This window comes from Callospermophilus lateralis, chromosome 16, assembly GCF_048772815.1.
Source record: "Callospermophilus lateralis isolate mCalLat2 chromosome 16, mCalLat2.hap1, whole genome shotgun sequence".
Classification (NCBI taxonomy): domain Eukaryota; kingdom Metazoa; phylum Chordata; class Mammalia; order Rodentia; family Sciuridae; genus Callospermophilus; species Callospermophilus lateralis.
The window spans coordinates 76948338-76966896 of NC_135320.1; the positions used below are offsets into that span (position 1 = coordinate 76948338).

An 18559-nucleotide genomic window follows, 5' to 3' on the forward strand; every position below is an offset into this window, starting at 1 on the left:
TGTTCTCACACAGCAGTCTTAGTTGGTGCCAGGAAGTATTGGGAACTAGTATTCAGTTCCCTCCAGGAGAGAAGTGATAACTTGACCCAAGCAAGCAACTGGCACTCAGAAGAGGCCACCAATCTTCTCATTTCCCGGGAAGAAATGAAGATTGAGAGGGGCTGGGGATGTGGCTCAAGCGGTAACGCGCTCGCCTGGCGTGCGTGGGGCCCGGGTTCCATCCTCAGCACCACATACAAAGATGTTGTATCCGCCGAGAACTAAAAAATAAATATTAAAAAATTCCGTCTCTCTCTCTCTCTCTCTCTCTCTCTCTCTCTCTCTCTCTCTCTCTCTCTCTCAAAAAAAAAGAAAAAAAGAAAAAAAAAAGAAATGAAAATTGAGAGCTAGACACCCAGGAGTACCACAGTGTGGCCTTCAGTGCAACACACACACACACACACACACACACACACACACACACACACATCTTCATTCCAACCAAAGGGGCTGAACCCATTGCCATCCTTCCACTTGGGCTCTAAGAGGAGTCCATGGTAAGGGCGCTGGTAGCCTTGCTATAAGCTGCTGGGTAAGAGAAATGAGCCAGGAGTTGGCTTAGACACATACTTACTCACTAGAACTAAAAACTTATTGGAATCAATGTACTATGCATATTCGGATGGCCTCAAACCTTCCGTGTACCAACTCATTCTTTCCGGATATGCTGTTCCAAAATAGTGCAAGTAAAATAATCTGGGCAGTCTAATAAGCATTTTAAGTAGGCAACAAATGTTTGTATAGTACTTTCTTCATATGCTAGTGCTTTTCAAAAGAAAAGTGCTTTTAGAAAAATATTCAAGCTTAATTGAAAAAGCACAGAGCAATCAATTTTTATTCCCAGCTGGCATAAAACCTTCTAACTGGTAGCCAAACTTGGGATGCCTGAAGACAGACAAGTGACTAATGCTAGGGCTGTGTGTGGCCAGAACCAAATGTATTTTCTGACCACAAGACCATGTCTGGATTCTCCTTTGTAATTACCACACAGCCTACTGTAATTGTAAAACTTATATTTACTTCCTGCCTTGGACATGTAATTCAGGGTCCAAGGTTGCACCCCAAACTACAGTGAAATGCTCTGTTATTGACTATAACTTATAAAATCATTGTGTGAGAATGTGTATGTGTGTTTGTGTTGCCACGTCTGTTAAATATGCTGGGTAGAACCTTGTTAAAAATAGGCCCTCTCCTGCCTTGTTGGATGAAGTTCTTTACTAATCAAATGTTTATTGAACACCTAGTACTATCTGCCAGGAACTATTTTAGACTCTAGGAAACATGAGTGAGCAAGACCTCGAAGGCACTGGTTTCCTGGAAGAGACAAGGGAGCAGAGCAGGGGGGAGGAAGGCAGGCAAACAAGAAAGTAGCACTTGCAATAGTGCTCTGCAGAGAGCCACCACAGAGTGGTAGGGAAAGTCTGGGTGCTTCTTTAGCCTGGGACATCAGACAAGGCCTCTCCAAAGAGGTGACATTTAAGCTGACATTTTAAAGAGGAAAAAAGAGAAGGAGTAGGAAGAGCAAGAGCAGGAAAATGAACATTCCGGGCAGATTAGTGTAAAGAGCCAAACACAGGAAGAAGCTTGACCTGTTCCAGAAACAGAAGCCAGAGTGACTTGAGCACGGCGAGTGAAAGGGACTGGTCAGAGAGCGTGGCAAGGGCAAGATCACCCAGGGCCCGTTGCGGGGTTGTGGCCTGTGTTGGAACAGTCAGGAGGCTACTGCAGACATCTGGGCAGGGGGCAGTAGTACTTTGAAAAATGCAGGGAAGAGAAGATGGGAGAAGGAGCCAGGGTAGAAATATGGCTTAGAACTGGAGTTGGAGGAACTCACCAAGTGTTAGATGTGGGGAATGAAAGGGAATGAAAGCTTTGGCTTTCAGCAGCAAAGTCACTAGCAGCATAACTGACTGACCACTAATCCACATCTTGGGGTCCAGTAAGTGCCCTCACTGCCACCGCCACCTATGCTGCACCGGGCCATGTTGTTGACTTTTGGGGAAAAGATACTACTTCAAGCATTTCTGTGACATCTTCCTTCTAGTGTTCATTTTATGACATCAAGAAAAAGTCATGTTTAAGTTACCTAACCCCTACCCTGCTGCCCTCCCAGGAATGCTATAAATGTTTGTTTTGTCCAGACTCCTCCTCAGAGTGGCACTTGGACCCTGGGCCCAAGCATCTGGCTTTAAGGTGTGGGCCTGTGACCTGTCTTTCAGGAGTTGACAGCTGGCATACGCTTCTAACAGTGTATCTTGTTCGTGTATATATATATATATATGTACATGGTTGTCAGTCAGTATCCATGAGGAATTGATTCCAGGACCCCCGTGGGTACCAAAATCAGCAGTTCTTGTATAAAATGGTATAGTATTTGCATATAGCCTACCTCCCATAGATTTTTAAATCATCTCCAGAATATTTATAATACCTAATATAATGTAGATATTATGTAAATACTATGTTAAGGAACAATAACAAGGAAAACATCTGTACATGTTCAGTACAGACACAGTTTTTTCTGAATATTTTGGATCTTTAGTTGGTTAAATCCATGGATGCAGAACCCTGGGATATGGAGGGCCAACTGTAGAAAATAATATGACTGTTATTTACCATAAAAATTTTTATGATCTCGTTAATAAACATTGAACTAATTTAATCCAATTATTTCTTTATTATTTTCTACATTTGCCTTAAAAATATCATGAGGCTTAAGTTTCTTTGTCAGCACAATAGGAATAACAGAAGAGTCATTATTTATGGGTATGTTGTGAAAATGAAATTAAATACTCTGTATTAGCACAGTAGCCACTCTGTGATCTTCAGTAAACTTGAGTTATTATTTTTATTAATGAAATAATAATTTGGTGCAGGAGCTACTCCCAGAACCAGTGTACTGATTTTAGTTTTCAAATGGACCAGTCCAGGAACATTGAACAGCACGCTGACTTACTAAATACCTTGCATGACTTCAGACAAGACCTGCAGTTTCTTTGGATCTGAATTTCCTAAATTAAATGAGAGACCTAGGATAGATAACCTAGGTTTTAAAATGTCTGTGGTTGTAGTAGATGGTTTCTGTTTTTCTCTCCTGTCTTCCTTTTACCATGCTTATCACAGAGTTTTGTCAGTGATACCTATTGTGAGATGTGACCTTTTGTTAGCACATTGTAGAATCCTAACCTTAATATCACTTTCTATAAATACAGACTAGGGGTGAGGAAATGCTGTCCTTTCCAGAAATTTAGCTATTGAAAATCCTTCTCTTTTTAGGCTCTCAGTCTGTGGCCATTACTCACTGTTGGCAGTCTGCCCCGTCTCACTTCCGTTACCTTTTTCTTTCATGGTCTCTGATGCTGGAAGCCACCTACAGTTTTGAAGTTCCCCACTCAGCCTTCCCTGCTGGTTGGCATTACATTTGAGTTCGGCTTTCTCGCTTCCTCTACCTTTTGAAATTTAAAAATAGAAAATAACCAACAAACCCTCCGTCTTTCACATCAGCTGCGCTCTATTATACATCTAACAGATTTTCCGGTGAATTCCACAGTGTACCATTTATAGTCAGAAATCTGCCATCAGTTCACAATAAACCCTGTAAGAAATTGACAAAGAGCTACTTTTATTTTGACTATCAAGCATAAAATCAGAAATCGGAGGTAGCAACCCATAGGAGAAGGCTTTGAAAAGTGAATCCAAGAGACAGAATAGCTCCTAGCCTATTTTCTCCTTACCTGTCCAACTTCCCTGAGCCATTGGGTTGATAAAAAGACTCTTTCAAACTGAAACTTTACTCTTGCACTGTGGATGGTTCTGGGGAAGCATGAGACCCTGCATGGGAGTGAGCAATATTTTCAGAGACTCTACCTCACATGACAGCAAATATGCTAGAATATTGCACCTTCTGTTTGAAATATATAATTTTTGTCTGAAAACTTTTTGAAAATATTTTTACAGGTTTTGTTTAAAATAGATTGGCTACAAATAACTGAGATTTAACCAGGCACGGAGGCACATACCTATAATCCTAGCTACTTAGGATGTTAAGGCAAATTCAAGGCCAGCCTGGGCAACTTAACAAGACCCTGTCTTAAAAATTAAAAAAGACTGTAGATAAGGCTCAGTGGTAGAGTAACCCTGGATTCAGTCCCCATTACCATAAAAAGAAAAAAAAACAATTTAATATATAATTATTAGTTTTTCAGCAATTATCTCAGCATAGTTGGGAATTTTTATTAAGTTAAAAATTGAATCCAGTCTACACACTGCTTCCAAATGAATTTGTTTAACCAAATCAATAATTAGTAAAGTTAACATTACATTTAGTAGATTTTTAACACTAATTTTAATTGTATAGCTATTCTATTTTGACTAAAGGATTGAGTATCCCTTATCTGAAATGCCTGGAGCTAGATTTAGATTTCTGATTTTGTAATATTTATGTAGACTATCCTGTTGAGCACATCCCTAATCCAAAAACCCCAAATCCCAGATGCTTCAAAATCCAAAACTTGGAGATGGGGGCATTATTTTCATTCTCAAAAAATTCACACTTCAGGTTTCTGGTTGAAGGATGCTCAAACCAAAAGTGGATTCCAAGGTCCTAGGCATTTTTAGAAGGCACCAGGTAGAAGGCCCCAGGCATCACACAGTAATGCCCTGTGGTTAAAAATGCTCTGCTTGGGAAGTTCTAAGGGATGTTCTCCTTCAAGAAACGAAAGCCATTTTGGGGGACATTCAAGCTGACATTCAAATAGCAATAGTCTGCTAACAGGAGAAACCCCTACAAAAGGCAGGGGAGTTGGAAGCAGAATCCTTGGCTTCCAGCCACCAGTTCACTGGATGACCTGTACCAAGAGCACCAAGGTCCTTGTCCTGCCCCCAGTAGTATCTTTCCAGAGAGACACTCCTAGTTGGGGACCTAAAGCCAGTTCAGTGGAGCTGAAAGGTTTACAAACCATCTGAACCAGTGACAAGAACTTCCCTTCCACATATTAACAGGGAAGCCATTTTTATGTCTGTATTATTTTATGTCGGTATTAAAAGGAAAGGAAGAGGAAAATGAGTAAGGGAGGAAAATGGAGAAAGAAAGAAGGAAGAAAGAATACACCATCAACAAATGTCAAGTATAGGTTGAGCGTCCCTTATTCCAAATTCTTGGGACCAGTAGTGTTTTGGATTTGAGATTTTTTTTTTTCAATTTTGAAATATTTGCATATATCTAATGAGATAACTTGGGGATTTATGTTCCATATACACCTTATACACATAACCTGAAAGTAATTTTATACAATATTTTAAATAATTCTACACATGCATGAAGTGTCACAGTAGAATTTTCCATTTGTGGTGTCATGTGTTTAAAAAATTGTGGATTTTGGAGCATTTGGGTTTTAGATTAGGAATACTCAACCTGTATCCCTTCTTCTGAAGGAAGAGTTTTATGTTCAATCTCATTCTACTCTCCAGAAGTCATCTGTCATCTGTTTTTTCCTCAGCAAGGGACAAGTATGATGTAATGAGCAAGGATTTCAGAAGCAGATAGTGCCATGTTCAAAGTCAGCCCTGCCACTCATTGCTCAGCCGTCTCAGATGTGCTCCAGGGACCTGGGGTTCCAAGAGCCCATCCAGGTGTCCACCATATCAGATCATCTTACAGTTGCAGTATAATACTTTTAATTGTTTTATCGGTAGCTATGTTACCAAGTAATGGGTTTGTTACTGTTGTTCTTAAATGAAGTAATAATTACTTTTTAAATTCTTCGGTCTCGATATCTAATGTGATAGATATTAATAAATATAATGCACATGAAAAGAGTTCTTTAAGGTCCTCAATAACATTGAAGAGTACAAAAGGATTTAAACCTACAACCCCAAAGTTTAAGAACCTCAGCACCATCAGTCAGTGCCATTTATTGATTATTTCCTTGAGTTGAGAGCCACATGCTTTACCTCTTCTCATCTTTGAACCAAAACTACAAGCTTTAACCCAGGCTGCTTTGTTTGCCCAGGGTCTCTCTCAGCTAGATGTGGGACAGATAAGCCAGTCCTCTGACTCTGAGGTCAGACCTTCCTGATTCCCAGGCTACTTACAAATAATTCTCTGAACTTTGAAAACGCTTTTTTATTGCTCTGAGCCTCAGTTTCCATATCAAAATTGGACAGAATCAGGTCCCCTGCAGGGTTCTCTTTAGAGCAGAGTCACATGCATCCAAGGGCCTATACTGTTGGACTAATTCCAGATAGGACCCTAGAGACTACTGGCCTTCACTCTTCCCTTCCTTCCTCTCTCTCTGGCATGAAACTGGGCCAAGGAGGCTCATCGACTCCCCTTCTTCCTCTAGATGGTCTACAAGCAGACAGAGAGGTCGAGGGAACAGAAGGAGTTGATGAAGATATGATTGTGACCCAGAGTCAGACCAACTTCATCTGCCCCATTACACAGGTAGGCTTCCTCCTTCCTCCCCTGAAAGAAAGAGCACTTAACTTCACAGACCCTGAAAGCTTCCTGTTTGCTCTCTGATCTGATATCACATTTGGAGTTGGGGAGGAGAAGGGAAGAGAAAAGTGATGAGGGCTAAAGAGATTTGGGGCTGGAAAGAATTTCCTGTTAATTGTGCCCTTAAGGATCTGGGAATGAAGTCATGGCCCTAGGGTTCAGTGACATTAGTGTCACTGTCTCCTTGCATTTCCTTATCTAAAGCCTAAAAATCATCTAAAGCCAAGAGAATGGGAAGTTGAAACATACACACCCTGGGACTAGGGAAAAAAGCCACTGGCAGTTGATCACTATCATTCCTGAAAGCCTAATGTCTCCTTGATTACAGTTGGAAATGAAGAAGCCAGTGAAAAATAAAGTGTGTGGCCACACCTACGAAGAGGAAGCCATTGTCCGCATGATTGAGTCCAAGCACAAACGGAAGAAAAAGGCCTGGTGAGTGGATGTGGGAGAGGAAGTGGAGGCTTCCCTAGTGGTCATCCATCAGGGGCTGTGTGGGTGTGTCGAGGGCCGTGTATCCTGCTGGGGAAGAGCTCCTCACCCGTCTCCTGCATCACTTCACCTCCTCAGTACTGTAAACATGGAAGCTAGCTTTCTGGAAGGACAACCCAGAGGGGAAGATTAGTAATCAGCTCAGGAAGAAGCCATGGTGTGGTACTTCAGCCACACCTCAAAACCCAAGAAAAAGAGTCAGATCAAATGTTAATCATTGGATAACAGGATTCTCATGAATTTGCACTGTTAAAAAAAGTAGCCTGAGGAGAATAAAGGAGAACCGTGACACAGAGTTCTCTCTTGGCATGGACACTTGCACAAATAGGAAGGAATGGTACTTTTTTTTTTTCTTCCTGTAGTATAGATAATTTGTTCTAAAAAATAGATGTCAACATTCTAAGAATTCATATCTTATGGTCTTGATGATTAAGATTTAATTGTTTGGGAAAACTTTCATATATTTAATTACTTAAATAACTTCCCAAAAGATTTCAGTAAATTCATGGATAACTAACCAATGAGATTTTTTTCTTTTTTTTTTTTTTAACTGGAAGTTTTGTGGAAACATCCCTTTTCTCCCCATCCCCCCACCCCCAACCTGGGGACCACAGCCTATTCCTGTAAGGGAGTCTTAGTGAGACTGCTGGCTTTGACTTTGACTCTGTTTGGTGCTCTTATCACTGACTTGTGCAGGGGCTGCAGTGGCAGGTGTGAGCAGCTCTCACTAGGCGTCTGATAACAGTTGCTTTGAAGTGTGGTCTGCTGCTCCACCACCCAGAAATCTCCTGGTCCAAACCACAACTTGGAATTCCCCAGGACTCTTCACCCGGGTGTGGACTTAGTGATAGGGCATTGGAGACTGGAACTATCCTGATGGTCATTTAATCAAGTAATTTACAATATCTATTCTAGAATAATAGTTTTGTGTCCTAATGGTTGCAAAACATAGACTGTTAGTGCATTTTTAAATGTTTTCATTTCCTCCTTATGGTTGAAATGTCATATTTCCCTAGTGAACCTGTCACTTTCTCTTCTGAGTATAGTTTTCTTTGTTTCTAGACTTCCAAGTCTCCATCTCCTTCTAACTTTTTTTCTGTGTTCCTTCTCCAGCAAGCAAAAAATGTCAACATAATAGCTAAGAATAGATTCTCCTGGTTAGTTTGATCTGATGCCTCTTCCTTCTTACAGTTGATGATATTCTCTAGGGTCAGGCTTGGAAAGGGCAAGGACTGGCACAGCACATTTCTCACCACTAGCCCCAGGTGCATCACAGAGACACCCACTGCAATTAGATGGATCCTCTTAGGTACATACTTTGACTTTCTAGCATCCTTTGACTTTATTTATTTATTGCACATGACATTTACAAGCACTTGAGTAACATCATTTAGAAAAGTTTTTTCTGTCATATTTTTTTGAGTGTCTGACACTCTGCAAATTCTCATAGTCTAATAATAACAACTGAGTCTAAGTGGAAGAACTCTGCAGATTTACAAAGAAGGTATTTTTTTTACTGGTCCTTGAGAAATGAGAATTCCAGAGAATGGTGAAGGAGAATCTTCTAGCCACTTTCATGATTTCACTAGTTCCCTCATCTGTAAATTGTTGATAATAGTCGTAACTGTCTCATTGGCATATTTGGAAATTGAATAAGATACAGGAAAAGTAGTTAAGGGACTTGGGAGATGGTGAGATGAGACTCAGTAAACATTATCCCGCTGCCACCATCCTCCAGCTTTAACTGCCTATACCGTCTGCAACTGCGCCAGTCTTATTACTCTGTAGGCATGGGAGACTGCAGAGCTTTCAGGGAGTAAGATAAGCCAAGCTAGAGGAAGTTACCCCAAAAGATTAAAGAGGATGAATGTGAGAAACTCAGGATCTTTTGCAGTAAATTACATCATAGAGAATGAGCTCGCAGATGGAGGCAAGGATCATGGTGTGTGTAAGAGCATGCTTTCATCTCTAATCTGGGTACCGACACGGATGGTGGTTAGAGGAACATGTTTAGAAGTGATTACAAGAGACTATTTTGGTCATGCTGAGTTTGAGGTATCAGGAATACAACCATTTGGAAATGTCCAGGAGGTGTAGGAAATGTGGGGTTGGAATTTGGTAGAAGACTCTGAGCTGGCAATGATGAGGTTATATAGAGAAGTCAAACCCACTCATCTGTCATCAGAGACAGCCCTGGAGTAGATGCAGTCACCAGTGGAGAGCCAGCAAGATTCCCTCAGCCCTGTTGCAGATCCTGATATCAACCTCAAAACAGCATTGTTAGTCAACAACAGTATCAATCAGATGAAGATGATCCAGCAAAGCAGACTAAACATTCACCAGCAAACAGGAGGAAAATAGAGTGCTGGGTACCATGGGAGCCAGTGGGAAGAGCAGGCAGGTCCTCAGTTCCAGGCACATTTGGCAGCAGATTAGAATCCGTGGCCTGTTCACCACTTACTCCAGAGGTTTCTGGTTCAGCACAAACTGGTGTCATTTCCCATGATACATGTTAGATGAGCAGCACCAGATTCCCTTTGTTTAAAAATGTCTGTGACACATCCAGTTTGAGAAATCTCTTCTTCTTCCTGGATTGTTGTAATTGTGTTTGGTTGGGTTGGAGTTACAGGTCATTGAGTTACCAGGCACTGTCTGGACCCCGCTGAGCATGCTCAGACCTAGGACGTGCTCTCTCCACTGGCTATATAGACCTTCGCCCCAAGTACAGTAGTTAGAACAATTTCCTAAAATATATCTTAATCCTAAGACTATCATCTTACAAATAAGGCTGTCGTATGACTTTCATGTGAATATTTCTAATTTTATCACAGTCGTTGTTTTGCTTTCTTGATGAACAGTAGCTACAGTTAACACACAGTCATATCTCAGAACACATAAAACCAGATCAAGTGGAGTAGAAATGTAGGTTCAACTGTGTTTACCAGCAAGCCATCGGACCTTTAGACCTCAGCTTCTTCAGCTATGAAGCGGGAATGAACATCACTTCAGAGTTCTAGGGAACCCAGGAATGGTCAGGAGGTCCGTTCTATATCTGGACCAGCACAGCTTGGCAGTAGAAAATCACAGCACTGAGCTGGGGATGTGGCTCAAGCGGTAACGCGCTTGCCTGGCATGCCTGGGGTGCTGGGTTCAATCCTCAGCATCACATAAAAAATAAATAAATAAATAAAAATTAAAGATGTTGTGTCCACTGAAAACTGAAAAATAAACATAAAAAAATTCTCTCTCTCTCTAAAAAAAAAAAAAGGAAACGAAGAAAAGAAAATCACAGCACTTTGAGAAAGCTCTGTTTTGGAGTCCAGAGTGCTAAACAAATAGCTGTAGGGTCAGCAAGGCCCACAGTGTTAGCTGTTGTGGCTTATCTCACTGCTTTGTGACACATTATCTGAGACTTGGATGTAGCATGGAGTTTCTCTCTGTGTTTAGGTATGACAGGAATCCATCCCACTCACATTTCCAGAGGCATCTAGAGACCTTCCTCCTGGGGCTTGGAATTCTCGGGACCTAGATTCAAGAACTCAGAAGATTCAGGCTCTTGTGCTCTTGAACTGATGTTCAGGCTGAGGTTCCTCGAAGCCTAGTGGGACCCCTAAGGGCCAGTCACCTTTGTTCATCAGACCCGGATGCTGGCTCCATGCCAGGGAATGCCATGCCCTTCTATGACCCAGGTTCAGGATAAGCCTTACCTTTGAGGCTTGTATGTCTGACTACTAAAGACAGTGGTGCAGGCGGAAGGCGGGTGTCACCACACCTAACTGCTCACCGACATGTCATGGGGATTAAGGCCTAATGCCTACACTGAGTTTCTCCAGAGCAGGAGTGCCCTGATTCAGTACCATGGCATTGTGGCCTTTTGTTGTGTTTAGTTTAAAAACTTGTGTTTGTTTCTTCGGGTGGGGTAGGAAGCAGGGCTCTCCCTGGCTTCTGCGTCAGCCTCCCTCCAGGAAGTCTCCCTGGTTAGGTACACTCATGCACCCCAGGTTATACCACCTGGTCAGTGGGGAGCAGCAGCCAAGGGCTGGGGCAAGAGCTGCTCATGATAGGGCCTGGAGGGAATGCTGAGTGGCCCCTGAGGCTTAGTAGTCCTCGTTTCTCACAGCGACCCGTGCTCCACCCATCTGTGGAGAGGGCAAAACTCAGGCACAGAAGAAAGTCATTTGCCAGGGAGTGGAGTCCAGGTCTCTGTCACTCTAGGTTGTTTTCTGTTTTTGCCTTATTTTGTGGGGGGGGGGGGGGTTGTTTGTTTGTTTGTTTTTGTCATTAGACCATCTGGCTCCCCTTGGGGGTGCTATTTGCCTCCTGCTACTGTCCCCAGAGCCTGTCCCCTAAGTGAGCTCAAACCTCTTTCCTTGACACAGGTCTCTCTGGGCTCCCACCCACTGAAGCAAACAAAGGGGTGCTATTCTGCCTGCGAGTGGTGTTAACTCTAGCCGACGTTCTCAGTGTCCTCAGTTACTGACCAGCACCACTGATGTCATCAGGAAGTCCTTCCCACCTCACTCTCCACTTCCCTGTCCCCAGCTTATTCACCGTCTGGCTGCTAGAGTTAGACTTGGCTCTCTGCAGCGGAGGTGGGAGGCCTGGCAGGCAATGCTTGGTGGGCAGATTGAAGGAGAGTTATCCCTGTGTCCTTTCAGGCCCTGGAAGCTGTTAGGAGAACTTCCTCTGCTGAACTCTCCATAGTACCTGTATCTTCCTCATATTCTCGACTGCTTGCTTTCATATTTGGAGAAATAATTCCCTTTGAGACTTCAGAGTTCAGGGACTAAGGGCTTAAAAAACTATACATTTTTAAAGTGTACATTCCTCAAGCCTTAGCTTAATGCAAAGCCAGATCCACAGAGTGCTGCCTACCTGGGCCAAGGCAGCCTGGGCCCCTTCCTGTCACATCATTCGACACTTGTTCCTGACTGTACAGGGCACATTTTCGTATTTTAAAAGATTATCAGACACATGATTATTATTCATTACGTTGATGAATGTCCCTCTAACTTAAAGACTCCTTGTCCAGAGACCAGGGCCAGGAAGATCTTTCTCTCGTATTTTGCTGTTGGACTTTCTGCCACTAGATAACTTAGAGCTCAGGGCCATCTTCCTGCCTCTTCTCATTGCTGTCTTTCCTCTTTACTTGTTTTCAGTCATACTGGGGCTTCTTGGAGAACTGCTGCTGGCGTGACTGAGCCTGGGTGGCACCTCACAGCTGTCTGGTGAAGCCTGCACAGCGCTGTCCCTAGAGAAGCTAATGAGCATGTGCCCTGGGTACATGCGAGATGTGGATGGGCCAGGAACTTGAAAACTTCTTTGAAGAATGATGATCAGGGAACGTGACCGTCATAGGAGACAGAGAAGGGAATGAACTTTAGGGAGCACCATGTTACCTGTCACCCTGTGAAACGGGGACTCCACACAGTTTACATCAGGGCAACAGAGGCCCCGCCGGGGGGAGTGAATCTGCCGTGTTCTGCACTCACAACTGTGCTGGCTTCTCCCTTAGGCCTCTCTAGGAATATGGGGAGGAAGGTTTTGGACGGCCAGCCAGGAGGTGGCTGGACATTTCTGGTTTTGTCTACCGACAAAGAAAGGAACAAAATGGTAGAGTCCAGGCCTAGGTCAGCTGACCCCAAACACCGGGCCCTTGACCCTACCCAAATCTGGCTCCCAGTGAGAAGAAATCGGGTGACTTCATCCAACCCCCTACCTTTGCAGAAGGCCCCATCTAAACCAAGCAGGCTTTGTGTCCACTGCTTCCTGGATGACTCATGCTGCTTTCCTCAGCCACAGGCCTCCCAAAGGTCCCGGGAGCCTCGTGGGCATGCAAAACGGCACAGAGAGTCAAGACTTGGTTCCATCCCCAGCCTGTTCCCCCGTTATTCCTGTTGCAGTGAAGGGCACGCCAAGGTGCCCAGCTGCCCACCTCTCCTTTCCCCTACACTCCACCTGCTGCCACCATCAGCCACACTGCCCTTGGCTCCTCCTGGGGATGGGACACCACACTATTCTCCTTTCTGCTCCACTCTTGCCCATGGACCTGTGTTCTCCTTTAAGCAGCCGGGGTAAAGTTTTCTAAATAGAAACTAAGTCATATCCCTCCCCTGTCTCAAAAGCCTCCAGGGTTTTCTCTTCCTACTTAAAATAAGCCCAAAGCCCCACTAGACCCCTGACGTCACCTCCTAGGCCCCCCCTTGTCTGGTTGCTTCAGTGACCAGGCCTTACTCTCACTGAGAGCATCCAGCAGGCCTCCTTGGCTCGCTCAAGAGCAGTCTGGAGAGGCTGCCTGGCTCCATCCCGGGACAACCAGCCCCAACGCACTGTCCCCTGGACCTCCCTTGACCTTGATCTCGCTTCATTGCCTCTTGCACTCAGCGCCACCTGAACTTGGAGCATTTGTTTGGTCACTTAGTGATTGTCTGTCCCTCCCATTAGAAGGGAAGGCAAGAGCCCCGCTGGTACATTGCTGGTGTCCCTGGCCCCTGGACAGAATCTGGCTCGGGTGGGTCCTCAGTGAAGAATTAAGTGAGCATTCGTCAGTGTGATTTTTAACATGTTCTCACTTTTTTCTTTTAAATACTTGAATGTGAAAGTTTCTGCTTAAGGCATCAGAGTCCAGGGGACTGACTTGATTTTCTTTCTCCCTTACAGTTGCCCCAAAATTGGCTGCAGCCACACGGATATAAGAATGTCTGATCTCATCCAGGATGAAGCACTGAGAAGGGCGATTGAGAGCCACAACAAGAAGAAGTACCGCCAGCCTGAGTAGAAAGGATCCCCTCGCCACGGGGAGTCAGCAGCCCGCCCCGCCCCCGCCAGCCACTTGTCAGAGCAGCTCAGGACTGGCTGCTCCGCATACTTGGTTTGGGTTAAAACTGATGGTTTAAGTGAAATCCAAGGCATTTTTTTCAAGTTACATAATAAAAATGCAAGCACATTACATTGTTTATTTTTAAGTGTTTTATCATTTGAAATAAAACTTGTATTACCTGTCGCATGTCCTGTCTGCACACCTCCTGGTATAAATTGTTCCAAAGTTACAGGTTTTTCTATTTCTTATACATCAGAATAACTTTTATAATTGTTTTTACTGATACTTGAATGAAAAAAAAAAAAAAGAAATTCCCTAATTGAAAAGCCTTTTTTATAAGTTTAGTAAATGATAGCATTCAGTCACAAGCAAACCAGTTTACTTTCCTGTTATGACTTTGTATAATTGACAGTTCTGAATCTGTAAGTGCTTTTATTTGTCCTGTCTTTCCTGAATGGCATCATTCTCGGGTAACAGGCTCACCAGGGCCACAATGATTGATTCCATGGTGGGAATCACTGCAGCCTGCATGGTCTAAAGTGTCGTCTGCAGCAAGCATACCCTGGCTGCTCTGGGCTCTGCTGGGTGCTCTCTGCCAGTGCCCCAGTCCAGGGGTCCCCGGAGCCTCACTATAAAGTAAAGGCGCTCAGGAGATGCTGTCCCAGGCCCTGTGGCCCCAAGAGTATGAGCACTAGGACCTTTAGATTGAGTGTCTTGAATGACATTCTGGTTACATGAAAAGCACTAATCTGTTGTCTGCCTTAATGAACTTTTATCAACCAGACTATTGAATTAAATCCAGTGAAGCATACCTGAATGCACCAGGAAACCATGAATAGCTAATGATGGCTGACGCTTACTGAGTGCTTGCTGTGTACCAGGTGCTAGTCAGAGCACTTTACATATAGCTGACTTCTGTGAGCTTCACAGCCTGATGAGAGAGGAACTGCATCATGTCCACTTTGTGGGTGAGGAAAACAGGCACAGAGAAATAAAGTAATCTGGGGAAAGTCGCCAACCTAGGACGTGGATAAGTTGGCACCAGCGCTTCAGTCGCCTGGCCCCAGGTCTTCATCCTTAACTCCATGCTCTCCTTCTCCCAGTTGATTTATTTAGGATCTAAAAATATATTCAGAGATCACATTTAAAAGCCAAAGCTTTTACAAATAGACATGTGCAAAAATAAGTCTAACTGAAATGAAGGAAATAACTGGGCTTGGCAACTACATGGCAGTGAAGGCCGTGAAATATTAACACATATTTGAGTTAAAGCGTGATTCAACATGGCAGAATTAATTTTGGAAACATTTTCATGACATTCACTTGCCTACAAAGTGATTTTGAGTTTCCTAACATGCTTTATCTGAATCAGGCTTTCCTGAGGAAACGGCGATGTTGAGGCCAGAGCAAACATACTTTTCATGGAATGTGGTTCTTTTGTGAAATACTGTTTCCTAAACAGATAGGGACATGCACAAATGCTTGCCCAATGTTCGATTTGCATTTTCCCAATTCTTTCTAAAGAGAATCCTGGTATATTGCAGTGAATACCAATACCAGTTAGAAAAATGCAAAATAACACCATTCCACTGTGGGAAAGTTATGGTGTTTGTATCCTGTGAAATTTTTTCTTCTTTAGTTTTCAGAAACTGTTTTATAAATTTGTCTAGCCAATTAAAGTATTTGAAGTTTTATATAAAGTTTATTTTCATTTTTAAATGTTTTATGATTTCATTGTTATTATTAATCTGGCGTATTTATTAAATTTTTTACAGGAGTTTTCAACAAAAGTGGAACTTTTTCTTCAAATGAAATCATAGCTCTCTAACTTAAAACTCCAACACATAAGACAGCTTAAAGAGGAGGTAGGCTTCCTTCTCCCCTTGGCCCACACAGTCCCAGAGTCCTACCTGTAGTGACCCCAAAGCCCCATGAGGGACATTTGAAAACCACACATTGCAGCTAAATAATGTTCCAGATACAGCTGACGTGACACTTGGACACTTGTGTAGACGTGGCATTTTTTTAATAATAGTTTTTTTAAGAGGCTTTCAAATTTTTAAGTTTAAAACATTGCCACAGACTCCAAAAGATCATTTCTCTCACCTTGGAAAACTCCCGACGTGGAGTGTCCTGCTGGAAACACCTATGGTGGGTGCTGCTTCCAGGCAGACGCTCCCTGACCAGGACAGAGGAAACCTGCAGGACTGAGGGCCCAAGGCCGGCGTGAACTGACGACTGGCCAGGGCATCTCACTGCTTCACGCAAGCCAGTCCTCCCCACAGCCCCAGGAGGTAGCTGCTATTACCTCATTTTACGGATGGGGAAACCGAGGCTGAGTCATCAAGTCCTTTGCCAGTGTCACATGCTTGTACATGGCCAAGCCTGTATGGGAACTGATCAGCAGGCTGCACTGGCCCATGGCTCTGTCTAGGGCCCTAGCAGGCAGTACATGACCAGCGGGCCAGCACTTCTGCCCATCTCCCTTAGTGCTGTGACTGAGACCACCATGTCCCGGGCCTCAGGCTCCAGTCATCCCCACATTTAGTACAGCTGGGGTTCCCCCCTGCCCCGGTTCTCACTGCAGACCCCACCAAGTCCAGGCCTCCCTCCTTGCCCTGCTCTGAGACTGACCAGCCTTCCAGCTGGCCTCCTAACTGACCTTGCCCCTCCCCTGTTAGTCGGCTAGGACGCTGCCTGGGTGACTTCACAGCACACCCCGAAACCATGCGTCCCCGTAGATTGAAGTTCTGGCCTGGCGTTCAGGATTGAACCACAGGGCAGCACCCCTCCTCTCTCTCCAACACTCCCCTCTTCTCCCAGCATCCACCCGTTATGGCAGGGCTTCCCTGAGAGGCGCTCGCTCTCCTTCACGGGCCTGACTAGCACGGGCTTGGACAACCCATCTCCACCGGGCTCTGGTTTTCACAACAACTAGGACACTTGGACATCTCTGTAAGGTTTTTTTTTTAAAAAAAAAAAAAGCTTTTAAGATTCTGTCATATATTCAACTAATAGGTCCTGTGGGAAGTATGTGGCCTTTTTGAAGGAAATAGGCTGACATGGAAATTAATATATATTTGAGCCAAATGGGTACATTGAATCTTCAATTATTTTTTCAATAAGTATTTTTAAGGCGTAGTTAATGCCATGTTTTCTGCTAGTCTTATAAATAGTTTTTTTTTTTTAAATCCCCCCTGTAGGACTTGTCTAGTTGTTGCAGACATTTAAAAAATTAAATTAAACTCCAGGCTAGAAGTGCAGCTTGGTGGTAGAGGCCCTTCAGCACAACAATTAAAATAAAAAATTACATTCCGTAAGAGGTATGTGAGTGCTGTGTGCAAGTCGTGCAAAGGGAAGAAATATGAAGTCAGGTAACAAGATTCCAAACAAGTTAACAGAAAGCTCTCAAAAACTTCTGATTGGGAAATGGGATGGGGGTGGATTCCCGGAGGGGTGGAAAATCCATGGCTTTGGAGACCATCTGGCTTGTCTCAGACTCATGGAGGGGGATAATTATTCTGAAAAGAGGCAGGTAGAACGAGGAACGGGAACCCTTCTGCACTGCTTGCAGAAATGCAAATTGATGCTGCAACTATGGAAATAGTTTGGCATTTTAAGAAGTTAAACTTATCACAGGCCCAGTAATTCCACTCCTGTATAAAAGCATCTGTTCATAGAGACTCGTGTATAAATGTTCGTAAGAGCATGGTTTGTGGGAGCAACAAAATGAAAACAGTCTAGAGGTCCAACTGGTGAATGAGGAAACCAAACACACCGAATGCATACCATGGAAAACTGTTTGGCAATAAACAGGCATGAGCACGCCACCACAGAGCTGCATCCCCAGCCCTTTGTATTTATTTATTTATTTGAAGACAGATTCTCCTTAAGTTGTCTGTCAAGGCTGGCCTCAGACTTGTGAGATCCTGCTGCCTCAGCCTCCCAGGTCACTGGGGTTACAGGTGTGCACCACCACGCCAGGCAGGAGCGAGGTTGAGTGTTGTGTAGTGCGGCACTTCAGATCTACTCTTGGCAAATTTCAAGGCTACAGTGCATTATTACTAACTGTATCTTAGGTCTCCCAAACTTACTCAGCTTATAACCGAAGTTTATGCCCTTTGACCAATCTCTCCCTGGCCACTCCTGCCCCCAGCCCCTGGTACCCTTCCTTCCAGTCTGGTTCTACGAGTTGGAATGAAGGACTTATTGATACATCTTAAAAGGTAATCAACCATTATGCTGTTTGAAAGAAACCAGTCACATAGGGTCTGAATCTACTCATATAAATGTAAAGGGACAAATCTATAGGGACAGAAAGATTAGTAGTGGTCTAGCCTGGAAATGACAACAGAGAACAAATGCACATGGGACCACTTTGGGGTGAGGGAAATGTTCTAAAACAGGATTATGGTGGAGTTGACACAAGTCTAGCTGAAACTCCTCAAGTCCCCGCACGGAGGGAGAGCTCTCCTCTGGTCACGTGGGAACAGAGCAGGCACGAAAGAGCCAGCAGAGGCCAAGTTCAGCTGGAAGCCAAACCTCCTCCAGCCTTCTGAGAAGTTTCTCAATCTTTATCTTAAAGATTAGGGTGAAATAAGAATTCTATTTAGCCTCAGAAGATCCAGGATTCAAAAAGCGATTACTAGCTGAGCATGGTGGTGCAAGCCTGTAATCCCACAGCTCAGGAGGCTGAGGCAGGAGGATTG

The 18559-nt window shown here is 43.9% G+C and overlaps 1 protein-coding gene across 3 annotated transcripts in view; it reads left to right on the top strand.

The window, feature by feature from the left end:
- The window catches only part of Nsmce2 (NSE2 SUMO ligase component of SMC5/6 complex), a 221129-nt gene extending 207150 nt beyond the window's left edge, over positions 1-13979 (top strand). For all 3 annotated transcript variants that reach the window (XM_076836113.1, XM_076836114.1, XM_076836115.1), the window contains 3 exons: positions 6384-6484; positions 6867-6973; positions 13691-13979. In XM_076836113.1, the coding sequence (XP_076692228.1) occupies positions 6384-6484; positions 6867-6973; positions 13691-13808 (326 nt within the window). In that variant the 3' untranslated portion in view covers positions 13809-13979. The remainder of the gene's footprint in view (positions 1-6383; positions 6485-6866; positions 6974-13690) is intronic.
- The last annotated feature ends 4580 nt before the right edge of the window (positions 13980-18559 follow it).